This window comes from Garra rufa, chromosome 8 (assembly GCF_049309525.1).
Source record: "Garra rufa chromosome 8, GarRuf1.0, whole genome shotgun sequence".
NCBI classification, from domain to species: Eukaryota; Metazoa; Chordata; class Actinopteri; order Cypriniformes; family Cyprinidae; genus Garra; species Garra rufa.
Genome location: NC_133368.1, coordinates 21,941,132 through 21,968,155, shown reverse-complemented (window position 1 = coordinate 21,968,155; position 27,024 = coordinate 21,941,132). Strand labels below are relative to the sequence as shown.

Sequence of the window (27,024 nt, the reverse complement as noted above, 5' to 3'; positions counted from 1 at the left end):
ATAAATATATGTGTTTGCTTTGTTAAAATCATCACTTGAGATAGACAGACAGACAGACAGACAGACAGACAGACAGACAGACAGACAGACAGATAGATAGATAGATAGATAGATAGATAGATAGATAGATAGATAGATAGATAGATAGATAGATAGATAGATAGATAGATAGATAGATAGATAGATAGACGTTTTTTTTTTTGCTTTCCCAGAGGAATTCATTCTTCAGCTTCTCGGTGACTCTGTTTCCCTCCTCCCTGTTTGCTTACGCAGGAGTGTTTCTACGAGCATCTCCGTTCATCCCCGTCATAGCGCTCTGACGCGATGTTTAGGTGACAACGCCGAGCCTCCGGTAGCTACACCAGCCTCCGCCCGTCGCGTGCTTCCACAGACACACCGACCGTGCCTCTGATGCGTGACCTGTTGACGCTCGTTCTCATGCGGTGCGCGGTGCCGCGCTTCTGTACCTGCCAAAATGGACAACTGAACAATCGACCTCAACATGCCTACCATTCATGGAAGTAAGGGAAAACTTGCAAGTGTTTGTTTCATGCTTCAGCACGCATCCCAGGTTAGTGTCATACAAACCTAATGCGATTAATTAATTCCATTGTTTTTCAGGGAGAGAAAAAACGGTTTTATGTTTGGTGTTATCGCATTTATTATCTATATTTTATTTGGTTATGTTTTTATTTTTTTCTGCCGTCCCACAGTTAAACAAACGTCAACTACCTTTAAACTTTTTAAAAACAAAACATTTTTTGATATAGGCCTACCTGTGATCTAAATATATGGTCAAGCGGTAATGTTTATGTTTTGTCAATGTTCAGACTGATGTTGTTCCTCTCGAAAAGTACACTAGTCGCGTACTGTTGCTATGGATACCTCCTCAGGCGAACACGATTTCTCATCGCAAGACGTATTTTAACGTCAGCTATAGAGTAAATTAATAACTTGCAATTTAACTTTTGTCTCTGAAGTGTTTGAAAACGCTTATTAATGCTTTAAATTAAGTATTAATCTAAACAGTTGAAAATCTGTAGTTAGAAGAATAATGCGCTGTAGTCAACACTGACTGAACTTCTTAAGTGTGATGCTTTATGGTTTTGTCAGTTGAACTGTTTTCCGGTGTGAGTACCTCTGAGCACAGCTTGCTGTTCTCGGTTTTGCTGTGTGTCGTGCGCAGCTTTGATTAGGTGGTACGAAACATTCAAATTCAAAATTTAAAAAAAGCGACTTCCTCTTCTGTCACTCTGTTGAGCTTCTTCACTCTATCCAGACAGTCATAACCTGCCTCTCCTGCTGTTACATCATGTTTATCTCTGCGCTTTAGTTTCTCACTTTAGACCTCTCCACAGAGACCCAATGGCATCTAGGGGATTTTGTGCGCTGTCTGACTGGGTTCGCTTGTACTAATACTAACGCATATTTGAGTATAATAATTAAAAAACCTGGCAGAGGACGAGTTGAAGAGAAGATCAGCTGAGGGCGTAAAGAGGACCAGTACTAAGTGAGTAAGGTTAAATACTCCTAGCTTAGCTTCTGAACTTTGGGGATTTCTCCCTCTCTCTCTCTCACAATCATTCACTGCTGCATTCATGCAAACACACTGGCTTCACAGATGACTCATTCTCAGTCATTCTGTGGGTAATAAAACAGGTGCTGTGAAGAAGGCTTGCAATAAAACAAAAAGTAAGGGATCATCAAAAAAATACATAGTTATAATTTCCTACAGCTGTGTATGAGTCAGCCCCTACACTGAGAGCTTTTGAGGACACTTGTGTATATTTCCGTTTAGACAAGTGCATGTGTGCAGACAACCACTATGGCACCCAAATCACCTGCAGATGTATGCAGATGTCAGCTGTGCGGCATTATATTCAGCTGCGATGTTCAGCTTGAACAAGTGGTGTTATACTGATTAATACTGATTGGAAATGACCTGACTGTTCATATTTTTTCCAGAGCACTGGATTGCACATTCTGTTTGTATACACTACCAGTCAAAAGTTTTTAAACAGGATTTTTAATGTTGTTTTTTTTAAGTCTCTTCTGCTCACCAAGCCTGCATTGATTTTATTCAAAGTACAGAAAAAAACAGTACCATTTTACTATTTAAATAACTGTAATTGTAATTCCTGTGATCAAATTTCAGCATCATTACTCCAGTCTTCAGTGTCACATGATCCTACAGAGATGATTGTAATATGCTGATTTGCTGTTCAAGAAACATTTTTATTATAATCATTATCAATATTTAAAACAGCTTAGTACATTTTTGTCAGGATACTTTTATGAATAGAAAGATCTAAAGATTGGCATTATCTAAAATAAGAAGTGTTTGTAACAACATTATACAGGATACCATTCAAAAGCTTGTAGTCAAATTTTTTTATTTAGCAAGGATGCTTTAAATTGATCAGAAGTGATGATAAAGACATTTATAATGTTACAAAAGATTTCTATTTTAGATAAATGCTATTCTTCTGAACTTTCTATTTATCAAAGAAACCTGCAAAATTCTTTGCAGCTGTTTTCAGCACAATAATAATAATATTTTTTGAGTAATGATGCTAAAAAAAGCTTTGAAATCTAAGGAATAAATTAGATTTTAAAATATATTCAAATAGAAAACATTATACATGGTTGGTGTATTGTTATTTTAACAGTTTTTGCTGTACTTTGTATCAAATAAATGCAGGCTTGTTGAGTAAAAGAGTCTTCTTTAAAAAACATTATTACATTACATTTTACTGTTCAAAAACTTTTGACGGGTAGTGTAGATATCTATGACATCTTTCTATAAATATACAGTAAAAAGGCTTTAATTCAATTCCAAACTGTATTGGAATGTAATTAATTATTATACATTTTTCTGGAATGCTTGACTGTGACTGGTCAATTACAATATTTTTTTATTAAAAAAATCTTTGTATATAATGAAAAAGTAAATGTGTAATTGTAATTTTGGTAGCACTGTTTTGCAGTGTCTTTGTTAGACGTTACATGTACACACTCATAAAGAAAGCTACAAAATCTGTCACTGGGGCAGTACCTTTTTCTACCTAAATTTTTGTAGTAATACCTTTTATACCACTTGCTATAGTCATGAAACCAACCCTAAATCAAACCTGAACCCTAAACGTATAATTACTGTAACAAGGACACCTTAAAATAAAGTGTAAATATAAATTTAAATCAATATTTCATGCAGGCATTATAATGTACAGTCAGCTAGTCATAACCACAAGTAAACCTTTCCATGCTTCAGGTATACCCGCTCATTGTACATTATGCAGCACTTGTCTCTATATGATTTCAGCTACAGGTTTGGCTTCCAACATGTCAGTTCTACTGCAGGTTTGACTCCCATTCAAAACACATCCTTAAATGCTAATAGGATATTCAAATGAAATAATCCCAGCAGCTTTGATTCAGACTAGGGACAATTTGTTTTTGGAATCATGCTTTATCCATAACTGCACTTAAGTACTGGTTAGTATTGGTCTCCTCTTTGCAAAAAACAATGAATAGGCTGTTTGATCATTTACTGAATGGAATGGGGGAGGATTATTCTATAGATGAATTACTAACATTTCTAGGTTCAAGTAATCTAAGTGCTATCTAAATTAACAATAATTCATGTTTAAAGCCTTCTGAGAACATACCTACTTTCCCTAAAAGGACAATGAAATTAAATGCAGCGGTAGTTATTTTTGGAGGGAAATACTTATGCTGATTTAAATCTTTGGTTCTAGTCAGTGGTTTTCCAGACATCTGATTGAGATGTAAAATACGCTTCTGTATAGGTTTGTACACTTTAAAATCTAAGGAAGATTAACTTCATGCATCTTTTTGTATTGATGTCTTGTTTCATGATCATTTATTAGGTAAAACAATTTGTGTGTTCGTGTACATCACCCTTTTGTACCAGTTTTGCATGGGCTGAATGTTTAAGTAAATGCGGTCTTCGATATCACAGTTTGGAAAGCAGCAGGCATGTATATATGCATTTTGTTGTACTGTATGTGTGGGACCATCTCTGTACAGTACAATGCAGCATTGCATTTCTCATATCCGTCTGTTACCATCATTCTGAATTCTGTGTAGGTGAATGAGCACATGCATAGATGTGTAAGTCTTCCCAGGGCTGGTGTTGTGGTCATAGGTATTTTTAGAAATAGCACAACAGGTGTCTCTGCAAGCATTAGTGTGCAAGTCTGTCTGTGCCTTTTCAAAACTGTGTTTTAGTCGGTTTGTTGTACTGTTTTAATTGTAGAAATGGCAAATCAACAGTTTGCTATGATTAAATATTTCTCAAGAGAAAATTGCCAAATCAAATTAAGTTTAATCTTTGGTGTTTTTTTATGTTTATGTGATTTTTTTATGTTTATATGACAAAGAGTGAGAGGGACATACATAAAGAGATAGAGAAGCAGTTGCAGGTTCACCTGGGAAGCCTTGTTGTTGGTGAAGAAAGATGAGTCCTTAGTGACCAAAGGCAGCGAGAGAGATAATGAAGCAGGTGGATGAGAGGGAAGGGGGAAGAGTTATGCTCTGGAGGGAGGAGTGTGTTTTCGAAATATTGCTACAGGCTAGGAAGAACGATTGATGTGTGTAATGTATGTTTACAATAAGATCCTGTTCTGCAGTTTGACTTTAGCAGTCTGTGTTGAAGACATAGAGCAGTTTCAGAATTGAAGACAAGTGTTGTTTGTTTCCACTCAAAATGTTCTGTGCTTGATCCTTGTTTTTGTTTTTTTGGCCTTTCAAAAAAATGTTTGAAGACATATTGCATATTTTATCACTTAAAAAGCCAGTACAGTTTATGTGTGTCTGGATTAGTTCACCCCTGAATTAAAATTTTCTTGATAATTTACTCACTCCCATGTCATCCAAGATGTTCATGTCTTTCTCTCTTCAGTCGAAAATACATAAAGTTTTTTGAGGAAAACATTCCAGTATTGAAATTGACTTCAGTGGGGATCAGCGGGTTGTAGGTCCAAATTGCAGTTTCAATGCAGCTTCAAAGGGCTCTACATGATCCCAGCCGAGGAATAAAGGTCTCATCTACCGAAATGATTGGCCATTTAAAAAAAAAAAGCACAAATGCTTGTCTTGCACTAGCTCTGTGTCCACTACTTCACGCATTACATAGTCACGTTGAAAAGGTCACATGTGACACAGGTGCAAGTACCGACCCAAGTACCCAAGTAAACAGAAGTACTGTTTACGAAGTGAACGTGCAAAGAAAGTCAAAAATGAAAAGTTTGTCATCATTTACACACCCTCAAGTTGTTCCAGACCCGTAGGTGTTTCTTTTTTCTGTTGGATAGTTAATGCACAGAGAGCTATAATGGGGTAGTCACATTTACTGTTGGCAAAATTTCATGAGCAAAATTCAGTCATTTCAGTTGGATTCACTGCCAGCGGGAATTCCACATGAGGCCAGACAATTCTGCAGCAGATTCAAGTTGATCACACAGATTCGCCACTACTGTGTGAGCTGTGCTTCATGCATCGCTACACTGTTGTGCCCACAAAATACTCCAAAGTTAGTTAATATGACCATTATTAGGTTGATTTCTCCCCCAAAAAAGTGTAATAATCATAAGTCTCTATGAGATACTATAAAAATATTTGTTTAAGCATCTTCACCATCCTAGACACATGAAACACTGGCTCATCCAATGACCATCTCTATGTATGACCAAAATCAGAATAGTAATGTGGATGCAGAATCATGCAAAAACAATAATTTGTACCATTGCAGAAATGTTCAATTAGCAGCCATGTATAATTTATTTAAAATTTAGTTTAAAAAAGTGTCTATTTACAGTGAGGAGAAAAAAATATTTGATCCCCTGCTGATTTTGTATGTATGCCCACTGACAAAGAAATTATCAGTCTATAATTTTAATGGTATGTTTATTTTAACAGTATGAGACAGAATAACAACAAAGAAAAAGAAAAATGCATTTCAAAAAAGTCAGCAAGATTTTTGGCTGCCAGGTGTCTTTTATACAGGTCACGAGCTGAGCTGAATCTCAGTTTGTTACCTGTATAAAAGACACCTGTCCACAGAAGCAATCAATCAGAATCCAAACTCTCCATCATGGCCAAGACCAAAGAGCTGTCCAACGATGTCAGGGACAAGATTGTAGACCTACACAAGGCTGGAATGGGCTACAAGACCATCGCCAAGCAGCTTGGTGAGAAGGTGACAACAGTTGGTGTGATTATTCTCAAATGGAAGAAACACAAAATAACTGTCAATCTACCTTGGTCTGGGGCTCCATCTCCATGCAAGATCTCACCTCGTGGAGTTTCAATGATCATGAGAACGGTGAGGAATCAGCCCTGAACTACACAGGAGGATCTTGTCAATGACCTCAAGGCAGCTGGGACCATAGTCACCATGAAAACAATTGGTAACACACTACGGCGTGAAGGACTGAAATCCTACAGCGCCCGCAAGGTCCCCCTGCTCAAGCAAGCACATATACAGGTCTGTCTGAAGTTTGCCAATGAACATCTGAATGATTCAGAGAAGAACTGAGTGAAAGTGTTGTGGTCAGATGAGACCAAAATCGAGTTCTTTGGCATCAACTCAACTTGCAGTGTTTTGAGGTGGAGGTATGCTGCCTTTGACCCCAAGAACACCATCCCCAGCGTCAAACATGGAGGTGGAAACATTATGCTTTGGGGGTGTTTTTCTGCTGAGGGGACAGAACAACTGCACCGCATCAAAAGGACGATGGACGGGGCCATGTACGGTCAGGACCAGGGCATTGAAGCCAGCCAGGGCATTGAAAATGGGTCGGCCAAGGCAACACACGGCCAAGGCAACAAACGAGTGGCTCAAGAAGCAGCACATTAAGGTCCTGGAGTGGCTAAGCCAGTCTCCAGACCTGAATCCCATAGAAAATCTGTGGAGAGAGCTGAAGGTTGGAGTTGCCAAGCGTCATCCACAAAACCTTAATGACTTGGGGAGGATCTGCAATCAGAAGTGGGACAAAATCCCTCCTGAGATGTGTGCAAACCTGGTGGCCAACTACAAGAAACGTCTGACCTCTGTGATTGCCAACAAGGGTTTTACTAAGTCATGTATTGTGAAGGGGTCAAATACTTATTTCACTCATTAAAATGCAAATCAATTTATAACTTTTTTGTAATGTGTTTTTCTGGATTCTTTTTGTTGTTATTCTGTCTCCCACTGTTCAAATAAACCTACCATTAAAATTATAGACAGATCATTTCTTTGTCAGTGGGCAAATGAACAAAATCAGCAGGGGATCAAATAATTTTTTTTTCCTCACTGTACATTAAATGCAAATAGCCTGCCTTGTTGGCAAAAAGCAATTTACACTAACTCCGCTTACCCTCCGCCAAACTCGTTCTTCTCCCTTTTCACATCACATATCAAATCGGAAAGGCGTAAGTTTTGAATAAAATGAAGGAAATAATGTAAAGTGTAAAATAAAGTACATTACGGGTGTTTATCTGAGGGTTAGGGGTGGGTGTAGGAAGGACTTTATTATCCCAAGGAGCATCCATTTAATAATTTGAATAAAAAAGGTAATTTACACTTAATACATAATTATTGCAAATTGTTTTATAGTGTACTACAATACTAAGGTGCAAATTCCACTTGCACTAAGTAGTATTAAAAGCATCTAACTAATATTATTGCAAAGAAAATACTGATATTTTCACATGGTGTAATAGAATCTATCACTATTTGCACTTAGTGTAAACAGCATCTATCACTAAGAAAATATTATGTTTTCACTTAGTGTAAATAGCATCTAATTACTGCCAAATATTTTCATGAGAAAAAATTAACTGTCTGTAACTTTTTTGAAACAGTTCTGACTGAATGTTTTACACTCAGATAAATGATTGCCAGTCCATGGGCATTTAATTTTAGCTTGTAATCAGTCAAACAATGCGCATCTGTTTTTCTAACAACTAGTAGATGACTCATGACCTTTTCAGAGACTGCTTCCTGCTCTGTAGCACACACACACACACACACACACACACACACACATGCATAATAAAAACAGCTACAGGCACATATTTCACAATATACTCTTTACTGAGTAATTCATTTAATCCCACATATTATCAGAAATGCCTGAAACTTTCCCAAACCCACAAATACAATAAGTTCTTCATCAAAAGGTCATGAACTCTCGCTGGTGTATTTTGCCATTAAAGTCATTATGTGGATTAACAGTGGCTCTTTAGTAACACACGATCTAAATGAGACATTACTTCTCTGCAAAACCTGATACTGTTATGAGTAACATATACTTTTTTGGTTGGTCACTCGGGTTTAATATCAATACAGCAGCCGTGTTAAAAGCAATGTAAGTCTTGAAAAGCATCAGCTACATGGAAAACAACATCTGTTATTGATTGTGGTGAGGAGCTGTTGATAAAATCCTAATTAATTGGTAGTTTAATATTTTTTATTATGGATCTTATGTGTTTTTAATTTATGTATTTTTTTTTTTTATTTTGATCATTTGATATATTCTGGAAATGAGAAGCCCATTTATGATATCAGTACATAGGGTGTAATTTCACCCAAAAATGAAAATTCTATCATTTACTCGCCCTTATGTAATTTTAAACCCATATAAACTTTCTAATGTGAAACGTTGGTAACAGTTTTGGTGACCATTGACTTCCATTGTATGGACAAAAAAATTCTGAGGCATTTCTCTTCTTTTGTGTTCAGAGGAAAGCAAGTCTTGTACCAACATGAGGCTGAGTAGATGACAGAATATTAATTTTTGGCTGAACAATCTAAAAAAGTTAAGAGTTACGAATGCCATATAGAAAAAGCTTATAATGTTTTGATCCTTCAAGTGCAAATCCCCCGATGTAATGGCCTCTAATGGCCAAAAGAAAAAAAATCAGTTGCATATGATAATGACCTGAAAGGTTCATTTTCCAAGCCTGTAAGTCATTTTGACTTTTAGCCTCTGTCCTCTCATCTCTCCGTAGGACATGACCCAGTCCTGGCCTTACCAGCAGCCCCCAGGGGAAGGGGGCACCCAGCATTTCCTGTACTCACACTCAAAGGTACGCACAGGGTTTATTACAGACTGCAGGCAAGTGTGATAAATTCACCAATATAAAGCACCACCTCTGCTCTGCCTCTGTATGTTTATCTTTCTCTCTCCCTGCAGGGTATAACGCTTGCGTTGTTTATTTGCACACACTCATAAATCTGTGTTTTTTTAGCACCAGAGTCACTACAGAAATTATGCAAATCACATAGCAATGCCCCAAGCACAATGCAGGCCAGTTCTAGGGACTGCACAGCATCTTTCTACCACTACGATTCAGAGTTGATTTGTTTAAACTGTTGAAAATGTGGCTGATTTAAATGACACCTGGATTTCAGGGGCATAAAGTAAAAGGATAGGCGCTAAGATACAGTATGACTATTAATGTTTTGTACAGTTTAGGGAATTCACCCCTCTTAGTCAAGATGCTGTTTGTGTGTGTTGATTTGACTGATTTGGTTTATTCTGTTTATCTGTTTTAGGAGGGAAAGCAGCCCAATTCACGACACAGACATGGTAAACATGCTAAATTCATGTTCAAACCTTATGTTTGGAGCTCTGTCTTTAAATGTTAATGAGCTACTGCTCACTCTGCCCCTTTCCTCCATTTTTGTGTATTCGGTGGCACATTACCATCAAAAACAAAACTAATCCACTGTGTCTTCAGTGGCTCTGATGTCGGGAGAAAATTAATAATTTTATGTTCACTTTTACATTCAGCTACAATTGCTTAGGAGGCATTGTTGTCGTTACGGCTGCTCGAGCGCAGAGAAGATGGTGGATGGCATACAACCGGCTGAGGGTGGGAATATGCTAGAACGGGATAGTCCATCAGCAATTGTGGGCAGGGCATGATCAGTATGACGTCATACTGCTCAGAAAATCAAAATGGCTTGATAATTGAGACTGTTTAGGTTTTCTGGGGATTCAAAAAAAAGGAGTGAATGGATTTTTATGATTGTAGGTTGGTTGTGTTCCCACACTGCTAATGCAAACACCATTTTAAAGTAAAAAAATGTATAAAAAAAAATGACTGATAAAATAATTATTTACAATTTTTTTGTCGATACATAATAAATAAATCCTAAAAACTAGAAAAAAAAATATGAAAGTAAGTGAATTTAGGCATCACAACATTGTAAAATACAATATGAAAAATGGATATTTATTTTGATATTGAGGCCATTATTTAAAAATAGACATCTTGTATAACGTTATAAATGTCTTTATATAAATTTTGATCAATTGATTGTGTTCTTGCTAAATAAAAGTATTAATTTCAATTAAAAAAAGTCTTACTGACCCCAAACCTTTGAACAGTGGTGTAACATTAAAGCGATAGTTCACCCAAAAATGCTAATTCTGTCATTAATTACTCACCCCCATGTCATTCCAAACCGGCAAGACCTTCATTCATCTTCGGCACACAAATTAAGAGTTTTTGATGAAATCTGAGAGTTCTCTGACCTGTAGCTTCATAAAATTACGGTTGAACCACTGATGTCACATGGACTATTTTAACAATGTCCTTACTACCTTTCTGGGCCTTAAACGTGTCAGTTGCACTGCTGTCTATGCAGGGTCAGAAAGCTCTCAGATTTCATTCAAAATATTTTAATTTGTGTTCCGAAGATTAACAAAGGTCTTACGGGTTTGAAACGACATGAGGGTGAGTAATTAATGATAGAATTTTCATTTTTGGGTAAACTATCCCCTTAAAATATACTTATTAAACAATACTTGTTAAATATCAATTAATACTAAACCAATATGGTACAGATATATTGTGCATGTCTGATGTGTGTGTAATAAGAAGCATGCTCCTCATTGCCTGATTTGTTTACTTTGAGATATCGCTACATGTTTCACATCTGTACATGTATACACAGCTGTACTAATATAGTAGTGTTTTTACATTCTGCACCATAACGCTGATGTATTTCTCTCCCTGTGGCTTTCTCAGCGAGGGATGGTGTCTCTATGAGGATGCCCTCACGTCCACTCGTAGCCCCTCATAAATCGTAAGTGGGGTGCACAGCACCCAATCCATCCATGGTAACCAAGCACCAGGCTGTGCCTGAACTGCTTTTGCCTGTTCACTTTATTAGACCATAAACAGTTGACTTTACAGAATTCTGTGTTGAACGTCTGTGCATATTAGTGTGTATAATTAGATTGGGCTTCCTGGAATTTAACTGCTTTGGACCAACTGCTGTTTGAAACCAGCTTCACATGGAGGGTTAGGCCAGTGTTATATCTCCACCGTCTCTAACCACCGTAGCAACTTCACTGACCTCATAAACTTCACTGAGTTAGTATCTAATTACAGAGCAGGTTAACACAGTAGGGTAGAGCCCTGAAGCACACTATCGTCACATAACATCACTGTTTAACATTAGAGCACTGTGTTTATGACTTTTTTCTTTGAAGCTTGTAATGTGATACAATCTCATATGGCTAAACTGTTCGAGGCAAACTCACACATTTAATACACACACACACAGATGTGCCACAGATTGCCAGAAGGAATAAGTCTCTTTGTCAAGTGAGTGTGACATTCTCTTATGTTTGACTCTCTCTTTGCCCTCTCAGCATGCTCGCTGATGACCTGAAGCTCAGCAGTGATGAAGATGACAAGGACGAGGTAGGGCGCCTGTTAAGATTGCTGAAGGAATCTTCTATTAGTATCAATAACTCCTGCACTGCGTGTGCTAACTGTTAGCTTTGAACACAGTCCAGCTCATTTATTCATTCGTCACAAAATGCATTTGCACACTAGACACCTGGCTGCTGTGGCATTCGTGTTTGCATTGCTCTCACATTGCAGACAGCACTATATTAGCACTAACATTGACATTCTTTTCTTTTTTCAGAGTATACTATAATAATTTTTTGTTTATATTAGCGTACTTGTAGCGTATTTGTTATAATTAAATCTGACTAAATGATTTAATGTACACTACTGTTTAAAAGTTTGGGGTTTTAGGAATTTGATAAGAAGTCTCTTAAGCTCACCGAGGCTGGATTTATTTGATCAAAAATACAGTAAAAACAGTTATATTGTGAAATAATATTACACTTTAAAAAATATCTATTTAGTAATTTTAATATATTTTAAAATGTACTTTATTTTTGATGACAAAGCTGAATTTTCAGCATCCATTATTCCAGTCTTACTCTAGTGCCATATGATCCTTCAGAAATCTTTCTAATATGCTGATTTGGTGCTCAAGAAACATTTCGTATTGTTATTAGTGTTGGAAACAGTTGTGCTTAAGATTTTTGTGGAAACTTTGATACCAACTGTAACATTAACAATGTCTTTACTGTCACAATTGCTAAAAAATTATTGCTGAATAAAATTATGAATTTCTCTTAATTCTCTTCGGTATTAAGACTCATATGGCTTAATATAATGTAAATGATGCCTCTTACTTAAATATGTAGTAGAAAACCCATGAAAGATTTACGTTATTCAAAAAAATCCACATCGTTTTATACATATTTTGGACTATGGGGGATGCCATTATTTCGATGATGTAAAATGGTTGCGCCCAGTGAGCTACTGGCGCTAAATGTTGCTATTTTTACTGCAACAGCTCAGATAATAAAATACTGATACAATGACCACAGCTACTGAAAGAGCTCATAGGTGGTGATGGATATAAGCGTAAGTTTAAACCAAATACTGTACCAATGATTTTTTTCACCGGATATGCAATGAAATCCGCACTGAGAAACTCCTTTAGTATCTGTGGCGTCATGACAAGCATTGCCGCATGTTTACATCCTGCCAGGAGGGCATCTAGCATTTCTTGTCTCTGCTGTTTGTAAGCTCTTTGAGTAGCTGTGATCTACTAAAAGCCTCAAAGGCATCAGGGCTAAAGTGGAGGGAACAAAGATGCAAGTTTTTAGGATGTTTTATTAATCCACAGGCATCTTTGCTCCTCTTCTCATCGCCAGGAAAAGCAGTTAAGACTAACATCGCTTCTTGTGTTGCCCTTCAGCTGAAAATTACAACCAAACGCCACAAAATGTGGCATCGTATCAGTATTTTATTTTCCAAATTGTTTTGTGGTAAAAATAGCAAGTTAGCGCCAGTAGCTCGCAGAGTGCAACCATTTTACATCATCAAAACAATGGCTTTTTTTAAATAACATAAATCTTTCATGAGTTTTCTACTACATATTTTAGTAACAGACATCATTTAAGTTATATTAAGCCATACAAGTCTTAACATCTGGGGTTCGCTTAAAAAAAAAAAAAATCTTACTGACCTCAGAATTTTGAACAGTAGTGTGAACCCTGTTGTTACTGACTATTGTTTAGATATTATTATCTAAGTCAGTGACTATTAATCATCAAATCCTCTGTAAACACTGCTGTTGTAATCATTAAAGGAAGTGACTGTTAATTTAACCGAGCTGAGCGGTTGCTAAAAACATCTCACTTACAGAAAATTTTAAGCCATTTCAAGTTCATTTTAATTCCAACATACTGGAAAGTGGTTGATATGTTTACTGTATAGTCAGTCCATCCATTTTGACCAGTTAAACTGATTCAGGCTAATTTGTGGAGCTGCATGAGTGAACTGTACAATATCAAGCTGCTCCTCCCTTACATTCACTCCAAAAGGAGTTCTATTAAAAACAAATTATCTCATATTACACAATTTTTTTAAGAGGCTCCTTGGGAAAAATGCCACTGCTCCATATCTGTGCTGCTGAACTTGACATGGTTTGCTGAAATTGAGAATGTAGCAAGTTTGATATTTGACTCTAACTTTAACCTACAACACCAGCTTGTGGGTGCATGCATCTCGTTCTCTATCTCAACACAGGACTCCAGGTTTATGAGTCATAACAGTCTGAGTCATAAAATACACCAGACTCATGACCTTTCGGCTGCTACTGCAGGACTGTAGTTTTTGCTTTGGTCAAGATGCTAGTAATGACCATGAAGTAAAAGCTCTCTTTTATTAAAATCTTTATGTATTCTTATCTGTTAAACAGGGAAGTGAGCAAACAACTTCCTGGGCCGATAATGACCGGTAAGTGTGTGCTTGTGATGTTTTATGTTTGTGACTGTACCAGGTCTCATTATTATCCAGTGTTTGTCTGTGCATGTGTGAGTGTGTGTATTACATATTGAAGAGGTCAGTATATGTGGAATGTGACAGCTGGATGATAGACCAGCCTCTGTTTCTTTTGGCCTTTCAACATGTTCAACCCCCAAACACACACACACACACACACACACACACACACACACACACACACACACCACTTGTAGTGTTTAGTCTGCATACTTGTTGGGATTTGGGAATTTCTTTGAACTTGATAGTCAGAACTGTTGTACATGTAAATGCATCTGAGTGTGTGGCCTAAGAAGTGCCTGTGCACTTCTCAATCCCTATCCATTGTTTGCATGTATTGACTGACAGCTTGTCAGGCCAGCAGCAGCAGCACCACACACACACACATGTCGGAAGAGTGAGACATTCTAGCTCAGGGTCTTCAGGATCAGACCCCTCCAGCGAGTGGGAAAGCAGCAGCCAGCGATCACGCAGCCCGAGCCCAGGGACGCACGACCGGTGCAGGACACCGACCCAACAGCGGACCCTAAACTGCAGCACAGAGGTATGCCAAAACAATTTTTGCTATGCAATCTGCTATTTCTCATTGCCTGGCTCTCTCTGTTTCCCAGTAGTTGTTTTTAGCAGATGAGGTAAAAAGGGATGGTGGGGGGTGGAGAGAGGAATGTGGAGGGGCGGCCGCTGAGACTTTAGAATCTGGGTGTCATGTCAACATGTGGCGCCCCAGATGACTAACTAGATAGGAAGTAGTACATGTCAACAGTGATTTCGTCACAAAAAGCAGAACTTGAAATGAAAGCAGAATGAAATGAATGAAAATTCTGTCGTTATCTACTCACCCTTGTGTATAGTTTTACAGAACAAAACTGGACCTCACTGAATTTCAGTGTATGGACAAAAAAACAGACATTTTATATAAAATATATAAAATATCTTCTCTTGGAATGATGTATCCCTTGATGTATGAAAAGAATCCTGAGCTGCATTTGAAGAATTTTATCCTGTGGTGTTGTTTTTATATGACGTTTAGAGGCTCTACCAAGACTTTTTTTTCATCAGTAGAAGGGATTAAAAGCTCTAGTAGCTAGGGCTATACCACCATATGAATGAAGGTGTCTGTGTGACACAGCTGGCTCTATTACTGAACATGCCATCTATTTGGAACCTGTGGAGAAGGGAGGAGGGAACACCATGTGTTTTTCATCTACGTGTAGTCATGTAGTGTCTCTGAGGAGGACGGCTTGGAAACGCCACACGGTTCCAGGTAGAGGGGGGTTTGAGAGGGAGGGGCAGTGGGAAAAGGGCACAAGAGATGCAGTGTCTTTGCTGGAAAGAGAGAGAGAGGGGAAGGGGGAATGTTTGAGTGGAGGAGTAAAAGTTTAAATTAGCTCTGGTCAGCTACTGGAGGCGAGCGAGGAAAGCTCAGTCTGCCCTGCAGCTCAAGTGTGCTATCAAGTGAGTATTTGCTTCGATTTTGTGGCGCTAATTCAAATGTTTTGTAAAGTCAATAGTGAGTGTAACTTACTTTATTACTCTAGAAAGTTGTCATACAGTATTTATTTACAGTGCAGCTTATTTCTGGTTTGTGATAGTTTGGAGTGAGTGAACTGAAGAGGCATTGTAATGGTGGAAGCAGTGTGAAATTGAAAGAAAGTGCTTGTTAGGGTTTAAGAAATCTCTACAGTTTTCTGGCATCTCTTTCTTGGTTACCCTCTTACCTCCTGTATGTCTTTTCCTCTCTCTCCCACTGACACACTGGCCTGTTTACATAAATACTCATATTTCCTATTTGTTTATTCTAATCTTTGTCATTTTTCTGTATATAAATACAACACATCATGGAGTCAGATATTGGTTTATGCAATCATCTGCACACATACAGAGTTTACTGTACATCAGTTTGGTAAAGAATTGAGATAGCCTATGATAAGCTGTGCATCACCACTATTATTTTAAATGTGATGTGTACTTTGTTAAATTGTCAGCCACACACTTCTTTGTTGAAGTGGTTCTGGAATATATTCACATTATACTGTATACCTGAGTGGTCAACAGCAGAACATAATCTTGTCAAGTACAGTGGTGTATTTTCACCAGCTAAAAATGGTTTTAATTCAGTTATTTCTATCTTTTGCTGTAGTGTGTCAGTAGGAAATATCAGTTTACATTTCCAAACATTCATTTTGCCATTAATTGTAATAATCAAGTGAGATTTTTGTTTGCACAAGGAGTCTGACAACAGCCAGTGCTCCACACAGAGATCTGATCTCATCATCGTCCATCGTCGTCTGTCTGGAATGACATGAAGAAACAGAACAAACTGAGACTAAATCCAAAAGAACTGTGGCAACGTCTCCAAGATGCTTCATGAGACCTACCTGCAAAGCTACATTACTGTTAAACGTTTTAGGTACTTGTGTAGAAATGCTGTAAAATGAGGATGCTGTCATAATACTGTCATAAATAGATTTATTTATCAATTAACTTCTATTAACTAAATTAAATCAACATTTGGTGTGACCATCCTTTGCATTTAAAGCAGCTTTTTCACTTTTTCAGATAGCTTTGCAGGTAGGCATCTTGAAGCATCTTGGAGACGTTGCCAAAGTTCTTCTGGATTTAATCTGTCTCAGTTTGTTCTGTTTCTTCATGTCATTCCAGACAGACTGGATTTGTGTGGAGCACTGGCTATTGTCAGACTCCTTGTGCAAACAAAAATCTCACTTGATTATTACAATTAATGGCAAAATGAATGTTTGGAAATAAAGCAAAAGATAAATATAACTGACTTAAAACCTAAAACTTTTGCACTGTACTGTATATTATCACATTATTTTGTCAAATTCATATTTAGAGTAATATTTTTACTAGTTTTACCATTGTTACATTCTCAATGTCCTTTCTCTGTTTAGACGGAGAGTCCACCATCCACACAGTGGCAGCTGGACCGGTGGCTTGACAAAGTCCCTAAAAATCATCAGTCAGGTGACCACGACCCAGGTGGAGGACAGCGACGCAGTGCAAAATCTGACTGTGGCCGAGGACCATCACCTGGAAGATACTGGAGCAGAGACTCTGAGTCCAGACGGGATTACAGTCCATGTGAAAGTCCGGTCCCAAGTCCAAAATTTGACTACAGCCCCAGAAACAGTCCTCATCCCAGCCCAGAATACAGCCCGTGCCCCAGTCCAGGAATTAGCCTTGTGTCAAGCCCAGTTCCAAGTGTGTGCCCAAGTCCAGGAGACAGCCTCCACGGGAGTCGAAGTCCCAGCCCTTTACCTTTACACCCTCCCAGAAGCCCCAGTCCAAGTCTCTCATCCAGCGCAGTACCTAGCCAAGGTACATATCCTCAGGTCCAACCACCTCGACAGGAAAGTCCCAGGCATATTGTACGGCCATCCGTTGCCTCTAATTCAGCAAATCGTCCCAAAGTAAGGCCATGGGTGCCTCCAGAGCAGAAAAAGGAGTTTAGACCCAAGGACTCTAGATCCAGAGACTCTCGGTCCAAAGACTCCAGATCTGGTCCTCCCCAACAACCCCGTCATTCCGAGCACAGCTCAACAGAAAAGTCTCACAAAGATCTCACACACAAGCTTGAAACCAAAAACTCTGAATCCACAAGCAAGCAAAGGTTTAACTCCCCTTCGAACCCCATTTCAAAGCATTCATCAAAGCAAAGACCAAGCCCAAAACCACAAGCCAGGCACTCGTCTACAACTGACCATAGTATTGAACATAATCACAGAAGCAATGAATCTACAGGAGTGTCCATTCACAGTTCACACTCCAAATCAGGCCATTCGTCTCATTTTAATACTCTAAAGAGTTCCGACCGTGGTCCCTCGTCAAAGTCCAGGGACTCGTCACGAAGTGAAGTCAACAGTCGATCTAGTCACAGCTCGAAGACTAAATCTTTTCCAGATACAAAGCATTCCAGCTCTAAACAGACTTCCCAGCTGAGTTCCAGCCCAAAGCCCAAAGTCAAACTAGGAGACACCCCAGTGTCCAGAACCAGGCATTTCCAAAAAGACCCAAAGCCTAGAGAGAGAGAGCGAGAGGTGGACAGCCGAGGTAAGGCCCAGGGAGCAACCCTGGTGCAGACCAGCAAGGAGCAGAGACAAAGAAGACTGGCGGAGGAGCAAGTAATAAGGCGTCGCTGGGTTCGGAGTTCTGAGGAAGAGGAAGACGAGGAAGATAGGAGAACCGAGGAAGGGGAAAGAGAGAGGAAACGGAGGAGGAGGAGGGAGCAGGAAGTTGAATGGAAGGCAGTGCAGCCCAAGCAAAGACCTCACACCAACAGCCAGCATCACACTCAAAAGGAATACAATGGACACAATCTTGAGGAGCAGAGGAGGAAGAAGAGACGGTGGAGCAATGAGGACATTTCCTCAGGTCCTCTTGTGACAGACACTAGCCCTTCTCTTCCACTTTCTCCACCTTCCCCTACTCCTGTCATCAAGCCCACTCGTCCATCATCTTCCTCGTCCTCATCCTCCTCATCATCCTCATCGTCCTCGTCATCTTCCTCCGACTCAGACTCTGAGTCCAGTCCACCACGGAATGTTGCCAAAGTCCCTGCAGATTCAACATCGAACCAAAAAACTGTGTCCAAAAGTAGGCATGACAAGCAAAGTTCAAGCACTGGTGCTCCCCCCCACGGGTCGAACTTAAGCGCCCCTGAGACAGCCAAACAGGGTCGGGGTAGACACAAACTTTACACGCTGGTGCCTTTCGGCCGAACAGAAAAGTCCCCCACAGTTGCACATCGAGGCCTGAAAAAACTTGTTGTGAGGATAGACCTTTCGCTTCTGGGTAGAGTCCCTAGTACGGATGAGATTACCGAGAGACAGTCCTCGTCTTCAGCTTTGTCATCGGGGAAAACAAAAGAAAAGACATCGATGAAACACCAGCACCACTTGGACCAACTGCCTGGAGATGGCAGAAGTAAACGAAAAGTGAGGAAGGAAAAAAGCATCTTAATATTTAATCAATGCATACAACTCTGAATGTTCTTTTGAATATGAGATTTGTGTTTTTGCATACATGTTTTTTGTGTGTGTTTTACTATATCAGGCTGAAAATGGAGATGCTCAAAGAGAGAATAAGCGAAATCACTCTCGTGCAGATAAACTACCGGTGCCAGTCCATAATGACACTGAGGAAAGCCTTAACAAGCAAAATGGGTATATTTAGACCTAATCACTAAATTTGTTTGTGATTAAGGACGTTTTTCTTTTATGCATTAGTGCTTTCTCTTTAAAGATATAGTTGAAGCTGTTACAGTTAAGGTCAGAAGTTTGCAGAATCTGCAAAATGTTTATTATTTTACCAAAATAAGAGGAATCATATAAAATGTATGCTATTTTTTATTAAATACTGACCTGATATTTCACATAAAAGACATTTACATACAGTCCACAAGAGAGAATAATAATTGAATTTATAAAAATGACCCTGTTCAAAAGTTTACATACACTTGTTTCTTAATACTATGAGTCCTTTGTTTGTCCTGAACAGTTAAACTGCCTGCTGTTCTTCATAAAAATGCTTCAGGTCCCATAAATTCTTTGGTTTTTTCAGCATCTTTGTGTATTTGAACCTCAATGACTGTATGATTTTGAGATCTATCTTTAAACACTGAGGACAACTGAGGGACTCTTATGCAACTATTACAGAAGGTTCAAACACTCACTGATGCTTCAGAAGGGAAAACGATGCATTAAGAGCCAGGGGTGTTAATTTTTGAACATGATGAAAATGTGTACATTTTTCTTATTTTGCTTTTTTTTTTCATTTAGTACTGCCCTTCAGAAGCTACAGAAGATACTTGCGTGTTTCCCAGAAGACAAAATGAGTTAAATTGATTAACCTGATTTTCAAATTCAAAAAGTTTTTACCCCCTGGCTCTTAATGCATTGTGTTTACTTCTGGAGGAAGCGTTTTAATCTTCTGTAATGGAGAAGATTGTAATTCTGTAATGTAAAGATGGATCTTAAACTCATAGTCATTGTTGAAAAACAAAAGAATTTGTGAGACCTGAAAGATTTTTCTGAAGAACAGTGGGCAGTTTAACTGTTCAGGACAACCAAGAGACTTATGAACAACTATTACTAAACCAAAAAAATAACACAGCTGTGGATCATTCAGGTAACAACACAGTATTAAGCATCAAGTGTATGTAAACTTTTGAACTGGGTTATTTTTTTAAATTCTGCTATTATTTTCTCTTGTGGACTATATATAAACATCTTTTTTATGTGAAATATCTTAATCAGGTCAGTGCTAAATAAAAAATATCATGCTTTGTTTGTATGATCCCTCTTATTTTGGTAAAATAATTACAATTTTGCAGAATCTGCAAGGTGTATGTAAACTTTTGACCTCAACTGTATCTTTTTCTGAAACTTTTTTGTGTGTGTGTTATTCTGTTGATTCAGAAATTCAGAATATGTATGCTATTGCAAGTTTATATGATAAGAGGATGTCCATGAGTAATTACCACTGTAAAAGTATGGGGAGCTCCTATGACAAAATGCAAACACGAAAAAGGCCAATTCATTGCTGTTATTCTTGTCCACTGGGACATGTTGGTGTAATCTGATGTTTACTGTCTGGCTTATGCTCGTTGGATGATGTCCTTTTTATTGCTGTGTATGCAGATGTCAAGATGATTACTTTTATTCCAAGAGGCCAGTATCTCCATTGTCTCCTCCGTCTGGCGTACTAGAGCTCTCAAAGCCCTCAGTAAAAGCTCAGCATGCAGAGAAGTACCACACACCTCCAGAAAAAGACAAAGATTCAACACCACAGAAAACACAGGTTCTTAAAATTATGCTCACACAGCTCACTAAAGTCTTTCTTTCTTTCTGTATCTTCAAAGAACCATATAACAAATCAAGAACCTCATATGGCCAGTATTGGAACAGGGTTCTTTAATTGACTTCAAGCAATGTAACAGTTGATCTAATGTAATATATATTAATGAAACAGGACCAGAAGATGCAGCCCAAGGTAGAGGTGGAGTGTGTCGGGGTGTCGGGACATTTACAGTCTCTTTCTGGATCGCTGGTTCCTCCCTCAAACCTTCCTCTTCACTACAGAGGGACTGTACCTATCAGTGATGTGTGAGTTGATGTCTGTTTTGTTTAACAATGCTGCAGCATTTAATGACAAATGCCTTCCTATAGTTCTTACCTAATCTCTTCTTTCTTCCTTTCATGTTAGCTCTCATCATGCTGAGTACTACATGCATGAGGCCAAGAGGTTGAAACATCGAGCAGACGCTATGGTAAGACAGCGTTGTGAACATTATTGAATATTACCACAAGACAAGACTATCACAGAGGTTGGAGTCATGACCCCACATGCACTCTCAGAAAAAAAGGTACAAAAGCAGTCACTGGGGCAGTACCTTGTACAAAGAAGAGCCCTGTGATTTCTGCAATGCGGAAAGTGCGAACAGAATTGCGGAATCCAATCATAAAATTGTAATTTACTGTATAACGCAAAATGTCACGGAATTTGATAAATTTTGGATGAATAAATCAAGTACACTTAAATCAAAACACGATACAGACTAGTGTCTGTGAATGGTAAGCCGTAAAATACTATTTAAATATGAATCCTGCAAGTTCTGCATGTCTGTGTGAATGAATGCCACAGATGCGCAGTGTTGTTTACTACACACATACTGAAGAGAGCTTGAACACATGAACACATAAACATAACCTCTTCTGAGAGTCACTTCATGAGCATTTTTTTTAGAAAAACTACTGTCGTACCATATCTTTACAAGATCTTTACAACAACGTGTCAAAATAAAAGTTTGGATAAAAATATATTACTTAATGTAATGAGAGTAATACTACTACTACTAATAAAATTATTATTAAAACATAATTTTTAAGGAATATTTAACAGACAAAATTATTTACCAGAATTTATTTTCCAGATCAATATAAATATACAACACAGTATTTCTGGGGGGAAAAAAATAAATAAATTAGTTTTTATAAAATCAATTATTTAAAGATGTTTTTGATTATTCAAATTTATTGAAACCATTAAAAAGGAATACATTAATGGAAAATTAATGGAAAGTACAGAATTTGGTCAAAATAAAACCAAATTTAACGTATTTCATAGGGCTTTAAAATTTTTATTTTTGTTAAACTTTTAATAAATTGCTGTTAAATTGTATAACTTTTATGATTTCAATTAATTAGACATACTTTTTGATTAATTTAACTATTAAAACTAAAAAAAAATTAAACAGATTTCATTGGGCCCTACAAATGGTAAAAAAATTTCAAAAAGCTGATATTTGGCTGCTTTTGTCATTTTTTTCTGAGAGTGTCGAGTTGCCTTAGATTCTTGTGAATCTTTTTTATGCTGTAAAATTAACTTGTTGAAAAAATTGCTGTATGCCAAGAATTACAGAACTCAAAAAATGAGTCACAGACCAGAACAAGGATGAAAATCTTTGATCTGTATCCTCTGTAACTAATTTATCGACTGCTTTGTTTTAGCCTTTTGCTTCTCTATCCCTGTTTGCAGGTGGATAAGTTAGGAAAAGCTGTGAATTATGTGGATGCTGCTTTGTCCTTCATGGAGTGTGGTAAAGCCATGGAAGAGGGACCGCTGGAGTCCAAGTCCCCCTACACCATGTATGCTGAAACTGTGGAGCTAATAAGGTGTTTAAGAGCCCTCTGTTGTTCTTTTTACCATTTTTATTCTGCATTTTGCATAGGCCAGACATTACATGACTGAGTAGCTCCTTGTGTTTTACCTGCAGCAGATGTGGGTTTGATTATGTGCTGTGACAGGATCAACAACAGGCCACAAAACATGCAAATACAATGTCAATGGATTTGATATTTTCACAGTGACTGATATTTGACAGATGCCAAAATAGAAATGTCAGAAGTTCTGAATTGATTTGACATCTTCTGTTTGTTGGATAGATACGCTATGAGACTTAAGAGTCACGTCGGCCCTGGAGCTAGGCAGGAAGACAAACAGCTAGCTGTACTATGGTAAATACAACACTGCAAAGATCTTCAATTGTCTGTATTATCATTTTGATTTTCTTGATCATATAAAATCTGTTGACAAAACACAAATTTTCTTTCTGGGTTGCAGTTTCCGCTGCCTTGCTCTTCTTTATTGGCAAATGTTTAGACTTAAAAAGGACAACGCTCTAAAATACTCCAAAGTCCTGCTGGACTACTTCAAGGTAGGCGGTTATCAGTTATTATACATCAATATGCAAAAGACAGTTGAATAAAAAAATACCTGTCAATATACCTTACCAGTCAAAAGTTTTTGAACAGTATTTAAGATTTTTTAAAGAAGTCTATTTTGCTCACCAAGCCTGCATTTATTTGATCCTACGTACAGCAAAAACAGTCAAATTTGGAAATATTTGTACTTTTCTATTTTTAATATGTGTATTTATTCCTGTGATTTCAAAGCTGTATTTTTGCATCATTACTCCAGTCACACGATCCTTCAGAAATCATTCTAATATTCTGATTTGCTTTTTAAAAACATGTATTATTATTATGTTGAAAACAGCTGAGTAGAATTTTTTCAGGCATCTCTGATAAATAGAAAGTTCAGAAGAACAGCATTTATCTGAAATAGAAATCTCTTGTAACATTATAAATGTCTTTATCGTCACTTTTGATCAATTTAAAGAAAGTATAATTTCTGTAATTTCTTTTTCAAAAAATAATCTGACTCCATGCTGTTGAATACTATATTGTATTTCTGTTAATCAGAGAATCCTGAAAAATGTACTCAACTGTTTAAAATATTGATATAATAATATTGAACTGCAAATCAACACAAGGATCGTGTGACACTATAGACTGGAGTAATGATGCTGAAAATGTAGCTTTGATCACATGAATAAATTACATTTTAAAATATATTCAAATAGAAAGCAGTTACTTTAAATCGGAAAAATATTTCACAATATGGCTGCTTTTGCTGTATTTTGGATCAAATAAATGCAGGCTTGGTGAGCCAAACATTAAAAATCTTACTGTTCAAAAACTTTTGACTGGTAATGCAGTTGTCCTGTTCAAAGATTAACTGTTTTTACTTCGATTAGAGTTCTCCAAAAGGACCTCACAAACCACCTCCTTGGAACGATGCTGAAAAGTAAGAGTTAATCATAGTTAGGCCTCAAATCCATTTACACAGCCACTGTGAGAGAGACCTTTGTGTTGTGTTTGGGTGTCAGTACATCTGCGTTTGTGCTTTTACAGGGGAACTGTACCTCCTGCCTCTATTTGCTCTGTCAATATAATGGGATCTCACACAGGCAGCTCACAGAGCAGTGTCATCAACATTCCCCATCGTATCCACCAGATGGCAGCAAATCACCTCAACATCACCAACAGTGTCCTGTACAGCTATGAGTACTGGGAGGTGGCTGATACCCTGGCCAAAGAAAATAAGGGTGAGTTCACAGTGTCTATTTATTTATTGTTGATGAATAATAATTCATTAAATTATTCTTTCTCATACCCACACCAGAATTTTTCAACTATCTGAACACACTGACTGGACCCTTGACTCTGCATAGCAGCATGGCCCATATTGTCCAGTACGCCAGGCAAGGCTTGCAGTGGATCCGGATCAGTGCTAATCTGTCATAATACCGTGTACAGCCATTCTCAAACTACACAAATCACTTGTGGAAACAATGCTCTAAAGCCAAATTAGCTAAACATGTTATAGTTCCCTGCACTCTGGAGTCTGGTTTTGGGTCAAGACTGTTGTTAAGTCTAGACGGTAATGAAGAAAATTGTCTGCTATAGTTTTATGACGAGTCATGTGGCATCATGTTATCAGAGGGTATTAAGGAGCGGACATACCTGTGTTACTTCAGCTTACTGAGCATTACATTTAAAATATCTAAGGATACTGTGTCAGAAATAATCACGTTTTCTTAATTGCAATCAAGAAAAAAAAAACTTGGTCATTCAAGATAGCACTTCTTAAAAAATGCTTACTGAACGTTCTGAAAGGAACCATTGTCGGCTAATTCATCAAATGCTGCTTTTCCAAAATGTGCCACATTTTTACATTTTTATATAAGCAATTAATTTTAAAAAGTTTTATTTTCTGTATGAATTAAATTGCCGTTACAAACCTCTTAACTGGATTACATTTGTGTTGATGATGGGGTTTTGCATCTAACATTCATCAAAAACTGTTTTTTTACTACATGAGCCTTTCTTAACTTCTTCAAAACAGTGCATGCACAAAGTCTCTTTAAGATCTGTGGATGTGATTCATGTTTTTTTTTCTTTGTGCAATAAGTCTGAGATTTTTTTACATTATGTGTCATGTAGATGTTCTGGTGCTGTTTTTCAATAGCCAGCATAAAGTCATGTTAGACTATGCAAGACGATTTATGGCATTGTGAAGTTGTTGTAAAGTTTAAACTGTAAGAAAAAAACATGATCAGGACTTTTGTAAATTAAAGTGTTTTTACAGGAGATTGTAGTGGTGTTGGTGATATAGTTAATGATGATGATGATGATGATGAACCACAGCAATCCATTAGTGAAAATGTGTCATTTTTCAGACCTTAGTATAAGATCTCTAATGAAAAACATGATTATATGTGACCCTGGACCACAAAACCAGTCGTAAGTAGCACAGGAATATTTGTAGAAATAGCCAACAATACACTGTATGGGTCAAAGTTATAGGTTTTTTTTATGCCAAAAGTCATGTTCCACAAAGATACTTTGTAAATTTCCTACCATAAATATAGCAAACGCTTACATTTTGATAAGTAATATGCATTGCTAAGAACTTCATTTGGACAACTTTTTTCTCAATATATATATTTTTTGCACCCTCAGATTCAAATAGTTGTATCTCTGCCAAATGTTGTCCTATCCTAACAAACCATACATCAATGGAAAGTTTATTTATGCTTTCAGGTGGTGTATACATTTCAATTTCAAGTCCAAAAAATTGACCCTTATGAGCAGTTTTGTATTCCATTATGGTCACATATTTTGAAACAACATGCAAACCAACTTTACCTCACAAATGAACATTACATATTCCAGTAGTGAGACTTTATGGATACAATTTTATCAAAAACTAAGAAAAATAAACTGGAATGTCCTTGGATAGGAACTTTACCATTGAAAAAAAATGCTTGTATGTGAAATATAAAATACAGAAAAGTGGGGGGTTTAATAATTGACAGATTAATCAATTCCTTAAACAGTCATTAGTTGCAGCCCTATGTAAATTGAATTTAAATTAGAATTCTGAAAAATGAAGACATCATCAAAGTCATCATTTTTCAGACTGTGAATTACAATTCAGCTGATTAACAGCTGCAACTAGCAATTTTTTTGAGTGTTACATATAAAATCAAATAAACAATACATTCATTACATACATAATTTGCTGTAAATAAGTAGGCCTACTTAGTAAATGATAAAAAATGCCAGTTTCATCTGTGCATGAACATTTATGTAATAAAATGTTACTATTTACAACCATATATATATACATCTTTTAATGAAAAACTTTTTTCACATAATTTGGTTAATGTTAATTCATAAAATATAATTGTTTATAATATACAATTGTTTATTTTTTAGCTCATAATGCATAAATAAACAAATTATTATATTGAAAGTCAAACATTTTAAATTTGTATAATTGCTATTGTCAGTTCAAGTTAACTATTGCGTTAACTTATATTAACATTAGACATCCTTACTAAAAAGTGATAGTTTATTTATAAACAGCTATATAATTTAAAATTATTTGGCTATTAAAAAAATATTTAATTAAATTTAT

The 27,024-nt window shown here is 37.2% G+C and overlaps 1 protein-coding gene across 1 annotated transcript; it reads left to right on the top strand.

Moving 5' to 3' along the window:
- Positions 1–280: 280 nt before the first annotated feature.
- aff3 (AF4/FMR2 family, member 3) lies at positions 281–25,681 on the top strand. Its single transcript, XM_073846026.1, has 18 exons — positions 281–571; positions 9,019–9,096; positions 9,566–9,599; positions 11,047–11,104; positions 11,676–11,727; positions 14,096–14,133; positions 14,527–14,722; positions 17,091–19,133; positions 19,252–19,361; positions 20,838–20,997; positions 21,169–21,302; positions 21,403–21,466; positions 22,735–22,871; positions 23,142–23,213; positions 23,320–23,413; positions 24,296–24,345; positions 24,453–24,646; positions 24,724–25,681. Exons 1-18 carry the CDS (start codon positions 503–505, stop codon positions 24,843–24,845), a joined length of 3,705 nt encoding a protein of 1,234 aa, XP_073702127.1. The 5' UTR covers positions 281–502; the 3' UTR covers positions 24,846–25,681.
- The last annotated feature ends 1,343 nt before the right edge of the window (positions 25,682–27,024 follow it).